Source organism: Barbus barbus, assembly GCF_936440315.1.
Source record: "Barbus barbus genome assembly, chromosome: 19".
Lineage (NCBI taxonomy): Eukaryota > Metazoa > Chordata > Actinopteri > Cypriniformes > Cyprinidae > Barbus > Barbus barbus.
The window spans coordinates 29,547,031-29,559,409 of NC_136747.1; the positions used below are offsets into that span (position 1 = coordinate 29,547,031).

The window sequence follows — 12,379 nt, forward strand, 5'->3', positions numbered from 1 at the left end:
CCAAATCTGATATCACAATATGACTTAACTTTATATCACGATATATATATATTTTATTTTAAAAAGATTATGATATTAAAATCTTTGATACAATAGAATTTTCATAATCCTTGTCACCAATGTCAACATCAGACTAATACAAGCCTAAAAGAGACTAATTTAGTTAAAACCCAAGGACCAGGAGATGAACAAAGACCAGGAGTCAGAGATGCAATCAGTTTACTGAAGAAAACAGTGCAGTTTCATCATCAGACGTCAGCTTCAATACTGGATGGAGTTTGTGGCCGCTCCGCTTACATGTTAAAACACCAGTAATTATACTCTAACAGAGCTCACTAATTACATCAATACAAAGCTAAGCATGATTCTGGTCTGAAGACAGTCCTGGAGTCAGTTATTCACATACAGTTGTGGTCAGAATTATTGGAACCCTTGGTAAATATGATCAAAGAAGACTGTGAAAATTAACCTGCTTTGTTAATCCTTTTGATCTTTTATTTAAAAAATTCACAAAAAGCTAACCTTTCATTGGATAATAAGAATTTAAAATGGGGGGAAATATCATTATGAAATAAATGTTTTTCTCAAACACACGTTGGACACAATTATTGCACCCCTAGAAATTCTTAAGAGTAAAATATCTCTGAAGTATACTCCCATTCATATTCACAATTTTGAGCACTCTAGGGTGATTATGAACATGAAATTATCCAGCCATGGCTTCCTGTTTCACAGAAATATAAATAGGAGGGAAAACAAAGCCCAAATTCCCTTAATCATCATCACAATGAGAAAAAACAAAGAATATATTTCTGATGTGCAGCAAAAGATAATTGAGCTTCACAAATTAGTGAAGTGGCTTTAAGAAAAGAGCTAGAGCAGTGAAAATCCCCATTTCCACCATCAGGGCAATAATTAAGAATTTCCAATCAACAGAAAATGTAATGAAACTGCCTGGAAGAGGACGTGTGTCTATATCGTCCTAATGCACGGTGAGAAGGAGAGTTTGAGTGGCTAAAGACTCTTCAAGGATCACAGCTGGAGAATTGCAGAAAATAGTTGAGTCTCGGGGTCAGAAAACCTTAAAAAAAAATTGTCAAACAGCCCCTACATCACCACATGTTGTTTGGGAGGATTTCAAGAAAAATTCTCCTAGCTCATCCATAAACAATCTCCAGCATATTCAGTTATTAGACAGGACTGGCACTTCAAATGGGACTGGCTTCTATGGTCAGATGAAACTAAAAAATGAGCTTTTTAGCAGCAAACACTCAAGATGGGTTTGGTGAACACAGGGATAAAAAGTACCCCATGTGTACAATGAAATATACTGCTGTATTTGTGATGTTGTGGGCCTATATTTCTGCTGGAGGTCCTGGACATCTTGTTTAGACACATGGCACCATGGATTCTATCAAATACCAACAGATAAAAAATCAATAAGTGACTGATTCTATTAGAAATCTTATAATGGGCCATGTTTGGATCTTCCAACCGTACAATAATCCAAACACAAACCTCAAAAACAACACAAAAATGGGTCACTGAGCACACAACCAAGCTTCTGCTGGCCATTCCAGTCCTCTGACCTGAACTCTGTAGAAAATGAGTGAGGTGAACTGAAGAGAAGAAGCTGTGAATCTGAAGGATCTGGAGTGATTCTGGATGAAGGAATGGTCTCTGATCTCTTGTCAGGTGTTCTCTAACCTCATCAGGCATTATAGGAGAACATTTAGAGCTGTTAAACTGACAAATGGAGGTTTCAAAAAGTATTGAATAAAAAGGTGTCGTTAATTGTGACCAATGTGTATCAGAGAAAAACATTTATTTCATAATGATATTTCCCCCCATTTTAAATTCTTATTATCCAATGAAAGGTTAGCTTTTTGTGAATTTTTTAAATAAAAGATCAAAAGGATTAACAAAGCAGGTTAATTTTCACAGTCTTCTTTGATCATATTTACCAAGGGTTTCAATAATTCTGACCACAACTGTATATATTAAGAGAGAACGCAATTCCTTCAAGGTTGAGTGGCTCAGGTTTGTACAATTAACAGGTATTTTCCAAACCACACAGATAATGAGTGCAGTTTCTCTCTAAGATATTATAAGTTAATAGCTTTATTAAATCAACTCAAATCTACGAGGTTAAAAACTTAACATTAACTCGATCAATGATCCCTCAAAAGAAGAAGTGGATCTGGGATTCAAGCTCACTGGAGATAAATAAACAGTCAGTGATGAAATAACGATAAGAAACTAATTACAAGCAACAGGACAAAAACTACAATAAATAAGAAACGCTACACACATCCTGTAGATTAATTAGTCTTCACTGTGTTAATTATATATCTATATCTATATCTATTAGGGCTGTCGCGATTCATTGATTTTAGTCGACTAGTCGATTTTTGCTTGCTTCGACTAACCAGCAAAATACGTGACGCATTTCACAGACAAGAATCCATAAAACATAATCATAAGCATAATTGTAAATTCCCAAACGCTATGATTTAATTAAATAATTATATGCGATGCAGTTCTAATACAGTATATGAGCTTTAATTATTTACATGCATGTAGTTTAAGCACGTGCGCCTCTGTTCACAGTATTTCCACAGAAACGTATCATTTATGTGTGGAGCATCTCAAACTCATCTCTGCATGTTGTTGTGAGTTAGGGTTTATTATAACGTTCATCTGGGAACGCACCGTGTGCCATTTCATCAGATTTGTGAGGTAAATCATTTATAAATCTACACAAACACAGGAGAATACATCGAGATTTCAAAATAAAAGCTCAAATCCTCACTCTCTGAGTTACACGGTTTGAGGTCCATATATTCATTTAATTACAGCAGCTGTAGCATTTCTGTCCTAAATAAATGGCCAAATATTAAAGATTAAGTGGTCATTTGAATTAAATGGTGCTTGGTCAATATGAAACAAGATCATGTTTCGATTAGATCGTGCAGATTGATCCTGCAGGCCTCTGTTGTTATGCGTATTTAACAGTTTTGTTCAATAAAACCATATGATTTCTTGCTTCTGATGCTTTATCTGGACTAATGATTATTGTCTCATTGCCATTATATATGTATTTTAAGTAATTTTAAAAGCTATTGTTCACTTACATCTATTTTTATTACCTATTAACTATTTTTTACTTTTTGAACACATGCTTCCTTTGAAATGAAGGAATGGAGGAAGATGAACTTGAAAGCACTGTTGAGCTCATAATAAGTGCAATTGCTTATGCATGTGAGCCAATACAGTGTTTATATTGATACTCGTCAAGACAGCCATCCAGACATAATATTGTGCTCGTTTACTGAAGAAGTGAAAGAGAACTCATTTTGTTTGAGCTGAGTGTGCACAGAACCAGTGAAATCTCTCTTGCTCTGTCTTGTGCTTGAATGGCTTACAACACTTTAATATTTAAACAAGAGTTAAAACGTGAGAATGATGAAGTTTCTTGAGGATGCAGCACTGGCCCGATCGTTCTGTGCATCCTGTTAACAGCAGGTAAGCATATTGAACTCACAGGTGAATATAAAATATCTTACATACCACTACTGCTACATGCACATAAGGGTTTACTGAACACCATCTTTGGAAATCAGTACTGCTGGAGGTTACACAGATACATATGAATGGAGAGAGAAGCTTGGATTGTCTCTCCTTGATGGGTTTTTTCTCTTGTAAATTAAAACCAATTATGGTCACTCCAACGGAGGTCAAGAGCTACATAATCCATAGAGCGCAGCTACAGATCTGTTGTGTTTCTCACCTGATGAGAGTTTACAACTCAGTTATAAAAAATAAATAAAAAAAGGGGGGGCAAAGCAGTAAAATATGACCTTTAGCCATTCAGTTGGTCAGGATTGACACCAATTATCCTGGCTCTTTGACTAAACAATCACTGTCGCCAAAAACTCTTGAACACCATTTAAAAACTTAGAATTGTTTGCATTATTTACACATAAAATATGATCACAATGTGAGAGCTGAAAGGATCTCACCAAAGAAGGTTAACTATCAGGCGACTCCTCAGACTCTCCATAGGCTTGTTCCTGCTGCGGGAGTGTTTCCTCTTCTTGGCTTTTCTTCCTTCCTCACAGCCTCTTTGGTGTAGCCCCATGATAGCTGCCCTCTCTGTCCTTCTCCTCCAGATCTCCTCCATCTCCTGTGAATCACAAAGATACAATAGCATGTAGAAAAATATCAAAACAACAAGTGTCATGTCAAAAGCATTAAAATTTCCCTTCTTCTTTGTCATTAAGGACTGCTGCATAGTTTTTACACTTACTAAATAGATCAATTTATCTAGATTGCCCTAAGTGTCTGGTATAATGTGTAATTCTAATTAAATGGTTTAATTTTTAATTTAATTTTTTTGTAGTAAAAAATAATAAATTTAGCTTTTTATAATTGAAATGTGTGGTTTGTGTCTTTTGTTTGATTAACATTAATGGCAGACGGCACAGCTTTATTAGGCTGCTGTTATAAGACACAGTGCACGGATACAATATACTGATACTCATGGGTTTTCTCTCTCAACTGTTTATAGTCACTGAAGACAAAACCGACTGTGTTTATGAGGATACTCGCCAGTAGTGCTGTCAAACTGCTGGGGGGGGGGGGGGGGGGGGGGTCACATGCATAAAATCATAAGTGTTATTATATGCATTATATATTATATTATTTTTTAATGACAATCTGAGATCAGCCTCATCATATTGTAGTGCATAAAAAGAGTATTTCAGTTTAAATTACATTAGCTCCAAAAAACACAGCCGTCCTACCTCTTTATCTTCAGTTGCTCACAGGCTGAAGACAGACTTCTGGACAAATCCAGCCCATCCGTCACTCGAGTTCCCCGTGAATGATTTGCTGGGTTACAGGGCCTTCAATTGGAGTAAATAAATTAAGAAATAAAACAGGACAAAAACTAAAAAATAGTAACGGATATTACTCAGGCAAATGCAACAAATATAACAATATCAATAAACATTTTCGTTATTTTTTTATTCGTTTTTTTTAAAGTTTGTTGCCTCAAGGCAACATTGTACCACAACAGAAAATTAACATTTGACATTTTCATGCAGAAAAAATAAACATTTATTGAAACATCAATTTCTTTAACCAAACACTTGAACAAACAGAATGATCTGGTTTTTAATGTATTGCACATCTCATATTTAATAAAAAGTAACATTTCATATCCAGCTGTTGCTCTCAGGCAACATTGTACCATCATAGATCACACGTATAACTAAACTTTCATATCTGCCGTCATACCAAAACATTATAATCAGTGTTGTTTCAACGTAAAAAAATTAAAAATCATCATAACCTTACATTAATATGCACTTCATCCTTACAAGCATGCACATAAACACACAAGCACATGCACAATCTCTTACTTCACTAATGACGCCTCACTGCTTGTGAAAGCGGAGGAAACAAACTCTACAGAAACATCATAATATGTGCAGATATAGTATGAGAATTACTATTCTTGTATGTATTATAACATAAATGAGCAACCAAGTGTAAACAATGAACAGTTCTTCATGTTTAATAATCTACTTTGGTAATGGTGACGAGTATATATAAATTAGTTGTAAGCACTTTGTTTTATTATGTCCTGACAGTGATTGTTTTATATTTCAGAAATAAATAAAAATCACAAACTGTTTCTTTGCATTTCTTTTTAATGTATTGTCAGTATTGGGCTCGTAGATCACGTGGGTAGAGTTGTTTTTACTGAGGATGACCATCAGCCACCACTGAAGACCGTTTCTGACCGAAAGAAAAACCCTGCATTGCTTGTAATTGATCTATTATTTTATCACTGACTGTTTACTTGTCTTTGTTAGTTCAAATAAATTCAATGCAGAGTTTGAAATCAAAGTATTTCCCTCACAATATAAATATGAATATAGCTGCGAGCAGCGATGACGGGCCCAAGCCGTCAGCATACGCCACCCCGGTGGCATCGATAAAACGGTGCCCAGCGAGCACAAGCATCACAGTAACCCTCTGGCAGTTTGATTTTAAGGGATACGGCAATTAAAGGGTTAATCCAAACCATCAACTCTGTGAAACACACACACACAGAACAACATATAAAACTTTAAATTCTGTGAAAATATATTTTTCATTGGTAGTTGATGTTAGTTAATGCATTTACTAATGCTAACAAATGAGAAATTATTATAGTTACCAAAGGTTTTAATGATTTATAAGCATTTTTTAATGATTTATTTTTCCATTAACTAACATGAATAATTTTTTCTAACACAAATGAATAAAGTAAAAAATATATTGTTAATATTTAATGTTATTTGTGAATTAACCAATGTTAAAAAACAACATTATTTAACTGTTGTTAGTTAACATCATTAATAAATATATACCATTTAATGTTGATCAAAATCAATTCCAAAATGTGTTAATATATTATTACATTTTAAAGTTTTATCTTTTGAACATGACTATTTTTCTAATATTAAAAATATTTTGTTCATTGTTAGTTCATTGTAAGTTCATACTATCAATGAAGAATTAACATGCTGTAAAAAATATATTTTTCATTGTTAGTTCACGTTAATTAATGCATTTCCTAATGTTAAGAATTGAGACCTTATTATAAAGTGTTATCAAAATCTTTAATGATTTATAAGCATTTTTTAAAGATTTTAAAAAACAGACCCTCTCTCTCTCTTTCTCTCTCTCACCCACTGGCTCAATCCACACAGTCACTCACACAGTCACTCACACCCCACCCCCACCCCCACCCCTCACTCAGCTGCAGGCTGACAGGGATCTCTCACTCAGAAGCAGTCTAAGTCTAACTCTCTGATAGTTTTCAAATTTTCTCCTCTGCATAGTGTATTGTAAATTCATGAAATTAATCACATATCCTCAGACTGTATTGTTCTGTGTATGTAATTTTTTATGAAGTGTTTGGAAGCTGCTCTTAAAAGATAAAAAAAAAAAAAAAATGATCTTTTTTACTGTAACTTTAATAAATTGCCATTAAATCATCGTTCAAGATATCCTAAATCCGTCCGCAATTTAGCATCTTCAGTATTTTGGCATCATGATAAAAAATGTTTGGTGTGATTTCCGTGTTTCTGCTTGGAGGAGTATTAATTTGTTTACAGCCCGTTTTTAAAAAAAACCCACATTAAAATAAATATAGCCGACTTCCTGTTGGTCGTAGCTAATGACTGTAAATTAGAAAGTTGTCCGGATTAATTAGAACAATTTATGTACCGAGTTTGGGGTCTGTAGCTAAAACTAACCCCCTCATTTTTGACAAAAGGTGGCGCTATAGAGTGCCTCTTCCACGCCCGTTTATGAGCTTTTTCCAGTGTCTAACTATCATTAATACTCATATGTGTGTTGAGTTTCATGACATTCTAAACATGTTATCTGCCTCAAAATCACCAGAAACGAATTTTCAACTTTGACACGTTGCCATGGCAACATAATTTTAGATATCAATATTCCCTTCACAGTTTTACATCGGCCGTGTTTTGACATTATTCTGGTGAAGTTTGAAGCAAATCGAGTAAAAATAAGATGCTGAATTCAAAGCATTTTGAAAACGACACACTTCCTGCAGCCAGTTGGTGGCGCTATAACTTTCAGTCATAATAGTCACATCTATCCGATCGGCATCATACAACGAACAAATCACTGAAGTTTGATCTACATCATACAATGTGTGTGGACGTTATTAGGCATTTCCTGGGTCTCATTTTTCGCCATAACTTCATCGCCTCGCCACGGGCAAACCGTTCGACATATCAAAAATATCTTCGCAATTTAGCGTCCCCAATGTCCTGAGATCATGTTCACCGAGTTTGGTGGCAATCGTATGGAAATCCTCAGAGGAGTATATCAAATTCCAGAGCATGCGCTTTTTAAACAGCCCTGAATAGCCGACTTCCTGTTGGGCGGAGCCTAAGACATGCTGCGTGAAAGTTGTTCAGCTCAATGAGTTCTATATGTGTACCGAGTTTCATATGAATACGTGCAAGTATGTGTGAGCTATACATCAAGTTTTCTGACAATTTTCCAGGGGGCGCCGTAGAGCCCCTGTGCCACGCCCGGGTCCCAGCCTCAGCGGCGTCCTAATGGCCGCAGGTTCCAATGTGCGTGCCAATTTTCGAGAGTTTTCGGGCACGTTAAGGCCCCCAAAAGTGCCCGGATGATTGAAAAAAAAAAAAAAAAAAAAAAAAAAAAAAAAAAAAAAAAATAATAATAATCCTTAGAAGAACAATAGGGCCCTGCGCCTTACTGGCTTGGGCCCTAAATATGAACATTATAAATTGTAAAACACAAATATCCTGAGTCACGAAACATTGGATGATTGTAGTTTTAAAACACAGAGGCTTAAAGGGACAGTTCACCCAAAAATGAAAATGTTGTCACCGTGGACGCAAAGTGTGTTACTCTGTCATCAGTAACGCATTGATACATTGTTTCCGTACTAATCAGAGTAAATTAACGTACAATACGTATCCATGCGTTACTGATGACAGAGAATAACAGAGAGACAGAGAGGAGACAAATTTTGAACAAATATCATTATTTTTATTTTCTTGGTGTAGAAAGTATTCTCGTGACTTCATAAAATTCAGATTTAACCACTGATGGCAGATGGACTATTTTTATACTTTTCTGTGCCTTGACAGTGTAATTTACTATGACTATTGGCAGTCAATGGGAGAGACACAAGTCTCCCGGTTATCATCCAAAATATCTTAAATTGTAGTATGAGGACAAACGAAGCTTTTTAAGGGGTTTGGAACGACATGGGGATAAGGGATTAATGACAACATTTGTATTTTGGGGTGCAGTCTCCATTTAAGCTGTTTTATTGCTAAAATTGCAGGGCACTGAGAAGTTTGTGCTGCTGAATGTCTGTTTGAGTGACTAAACGTGCAAATGCATAACCTACCAGCAATGTAAAGATGACTTTTTTTAATATAGTATATTAGAATGAGTACATTACAATATTAATTTATTAGAACGAGTACATTATTAAAACAAGATGCAAACAATCAGAATATTGTATCTGGTGGGGAGTGCTCAATGTAAACATTAAACATATGCCATTACTTATATTATGCTGTGGTACAGTTATGGAGGGCCTTCATAATGCATAGCCCTATAGTATGCAGTGTTTCATAAACAGCTGTTTTACTAAATTCTGCTGATGTGAAATTCAGTGCAGTCCTGTATCAGTATACGTATCGTATCGTGACTTTGCTGGTGATACACAGCCCTAACGTATAGGCCATAATAAATACACTTCTGTCAAAACACCACTGGCTATCTGTACAGTGTTAATAACTGAAGAGTAAATTACTATGGTGCTGAATTGACACTGTTGTGCTGAATTCTGCACCCCTGCCAGATTAAGCATCCCACACCTGACTGCCACACCTTCTCCTAAACCTACCAACACTAGGCAGAGATGCAAACAGGTAAAGGGGAAAAAAGGTGAGAACATAGCACAGATCGGGTTATAAGTGAAGTATAAGTGACTCTAGTTTTGGATATATATATCCTTATATGTCCTAAACGGTAATTTTTAATCCTGTTGCAACATTTTACAAAAATCAAGATTGAATATATTTGGTCAAAATCCCATGTTATATAAGATGAAGTGCTATGCAGGCTATTGAAGACAACATTGACTGATTAGACGGCAATGCTGACCTAAAATTAAAAATGTTTGCCCTCTCTCTCTCTTCACCATTCCTACATCTCAAATAATAAAATCTACCTTTTCATAACTTAATTTACCAAGTTAAGACCAGTCTTGAAGAAGCCAAATTAAATGACCAACTTTGTAAGACTAGTCTAAACAATACTCATGCGGTTCACATTATCGTGGCTGTTTTCAGCCAGAATCACTAAAGAAACTTTAATGTTCTCATTTAACATGACTGTGTAACTTCAAATCAGCGCCTATTGCGATTACCACTGATTATGAAATATTTTTGTTTGCTGGGGTAGCTATAGATATTAATATAAGGAACAATTTGTTTAGCCTTTATCACGATAAGAGGTAAATCCGTCCCTGTACACACACACACACCTGCTGATTTACTGACAGACAAAGCGAGCAGAGTTAGAAGCGCGCAGAAAACTGTAGCAGAAAACTACACAAATTACTTGTGGAGGCTCCGAAATGGCTTCGTCTTGTTTCTCTTAAACTACGAGTCTGTTCTCTTCTCTCATTCGACAGTGTGGGTCTCGTGACTCACCAACACTTCTCCAAAACCACAGTTCCCTGGATCTTTGCGGTGGGAGGCTACTGCGTAGTTCTCTGAAATCACGTCACTTGGCAGCTCGGTTCGAAACCGAAAGTATAATTCTCACAGATGAGAGCTTTGTTTTTCAGAGAAAATGGCTGGAGTCTGAAGGAGGAGGATGATCGGTCTTCATTGCCTTCTGCTGGTTATTCTATCAAAGCAGACTGAGCTGACTTTATAAAATAATAATAAATAAATAAAACTTACATGGTTAAAGTTATGCATGGGTCTTGTTCAGGCATCAGCACTTCAAGTAGCTATCACACTGGTGAGATGTGATGTGCAATCGGACTGTGTCCAAACACAAGGTGCACTTGAACATCTCTTGTGTGGACGGTTGCAGGTCCGTAACAAAACCAGCTTTGAGACACGGCAGCAGTATAAAACCTAGTCAAAAATCGCTGGAAAACTGAAGACTTGGCAACACTGCAATTAAAAACCAAAAAAGCTTACTAGCAGCAGCGGCACTCGTGGTACACGCATTTCCTTTCACTCTGGAAATAAAGCAAATGCTCTATTAAACAGACAAAAGCAACAGTGGAAAGGAGAAACTCTCAGTAGATGATGTTGGCACTATGAAGCTCAAGCCATATTAAAAATACAGCAACATGTAAAAATAAAATGCTACAAAATATACATGCATGCACAGTCTTCATTCTCAGTGATAAGATTTTTTAACTGTGAAAACTTTCTTTTTTAAGAAACAATAGTTGATGAATTCAAAAGAAACAATAATTCCTCTATGATTTATGATTGGTAATCCTTCAGTTACCAGTCTATAGGTCATTTTAACTAAATGCAGATCCAGTTAAACACAGAGCTGGTGTACAGGTGCAGTGTAAATGCTCATATGTTTTGTAAATTAAATATATGCTGCAGAAATACTTTAACAGAATCCTGTTGGTTCTGAAGGCATTAGTACCCGCTGGCTTCACTGGGTTCAGGGCCCTCTTTATAGTTTGGGTCCCTCAGTATGAAACGCTCTTCTTCAGAAACTGCTTCTTACAGGAATCACAATCAAAGCCAGAACCAGCAGAACTATAGTCAATCCAACAATCATAATCCAAAACCCAACAGCTAGAAGGAGAAGGTGGGAAGAGAACACATTTTAATGTTTGTTTGTTTTTTTTAAACCTCACTGTTTAAAGATTTTGTGAAGCTCTCAATGCCTCTTGATTTGCTTACTATGTTGTCTTGTGTTCTCAGTTTTGTCATCATCTGTGTCGTAGTGTTTTCCCGCTGATTCTGTATCTGATTCTGTAGAGGATATCAAAAGGTTAGTCACAGTTTAGCATTAATTTGCTGTTAAAATCATGATGAATCAACCTCATCTGTCCATTTAATATTTCTAAACATCCATTGAGTTTCTCTCACCTGTGACTGTTACTGTGATCAAGATTTCTCCCTCAGAGTCCAGAGCTCTGTATGTTCCTGCATCATTGGCTGTAAACTCTTTAATGGTCAGAGTCCCATCAGTGTCGGTCAGTTGATCGCTCTGAGCTCCGCTGCTTTTGCTCCAAACCTCCCTCCAGCTTGTTTTGTTTTTGGTCCAGTGCACTACTTGATTAGCATTGGAAAGAACATCTAACTTGTGCTCCTCACCTGTTTTCACAGAGATCTCTTCTGAGGAGAAACAGCATAAGCATATATTTAAGAGAGAACAAATATAATCATTTATCAGTGGATAAAATCAGACATTAGAAAACTCATATTTGAAACGATTAATCTGAATATTAGTGTCCCGTTCAGAGTCTCTGCTGGTTGCATGCAATATCACACAATTATTAAAGGAGATCTGGAAAGCAGCTGCTCATAGTTTGAATGGTTTTTAATTTACCCTGAATATGAAATTGGTACGTCCTGATCTGTCGCTTCAGCTTTGCCAGATCATTCTGGTAAAAGACATTCAAAAAGTACACTGTAAAAAATGATCGTAATTTAACGGTAAAAAACTGTGAAAATGCTACGGTAAAAACCTGTTACATGGTTAACGGAAACTTCCTGTAAAATTTACAGGGAAAAACCGTAAACTGATGTTC

General features: G+C 36.1%; 1 protein-coding gene across 2 annotated transcripts in view; it reads right to left on the bottom strand.

Annotated features, from left to right (window-relative positions):
• The window catches only part of LOC306885634 (uncharacterized protein), a 431,626-nt gene extending 421,336 nt beyond the window's left edge, over positions 1 to 10,290 (bottom strand). The window contains exons 1-2 of one of the 2 annotated variants that reach the window (XM_079442294.1): positions 4,806 to 4,907; positions 4,023 to 4,186 (exon numbers count right to left, since the gene is read on the bottom strand). In XM_079442294.1, the coding sequence (XP_079298420.1) occupies positions 4,023 to 4,183 (161 nt within the window). In that variant the 5' untranslated portion in view covers positions 4,184 to 4,186; positions 4,806 to 4,907. Of the gene's footprint in view, positions 1 to 4,022; positions 4,187 to 4,805; positions 4,908 to 10,193 lie in introns of those variants that run through there. The other variant, XM_079442295.1, reaches the window with a different exon arrangement.
• Positions 10,291 to 12,379: the final 2,089 nt, after the last annotated feature.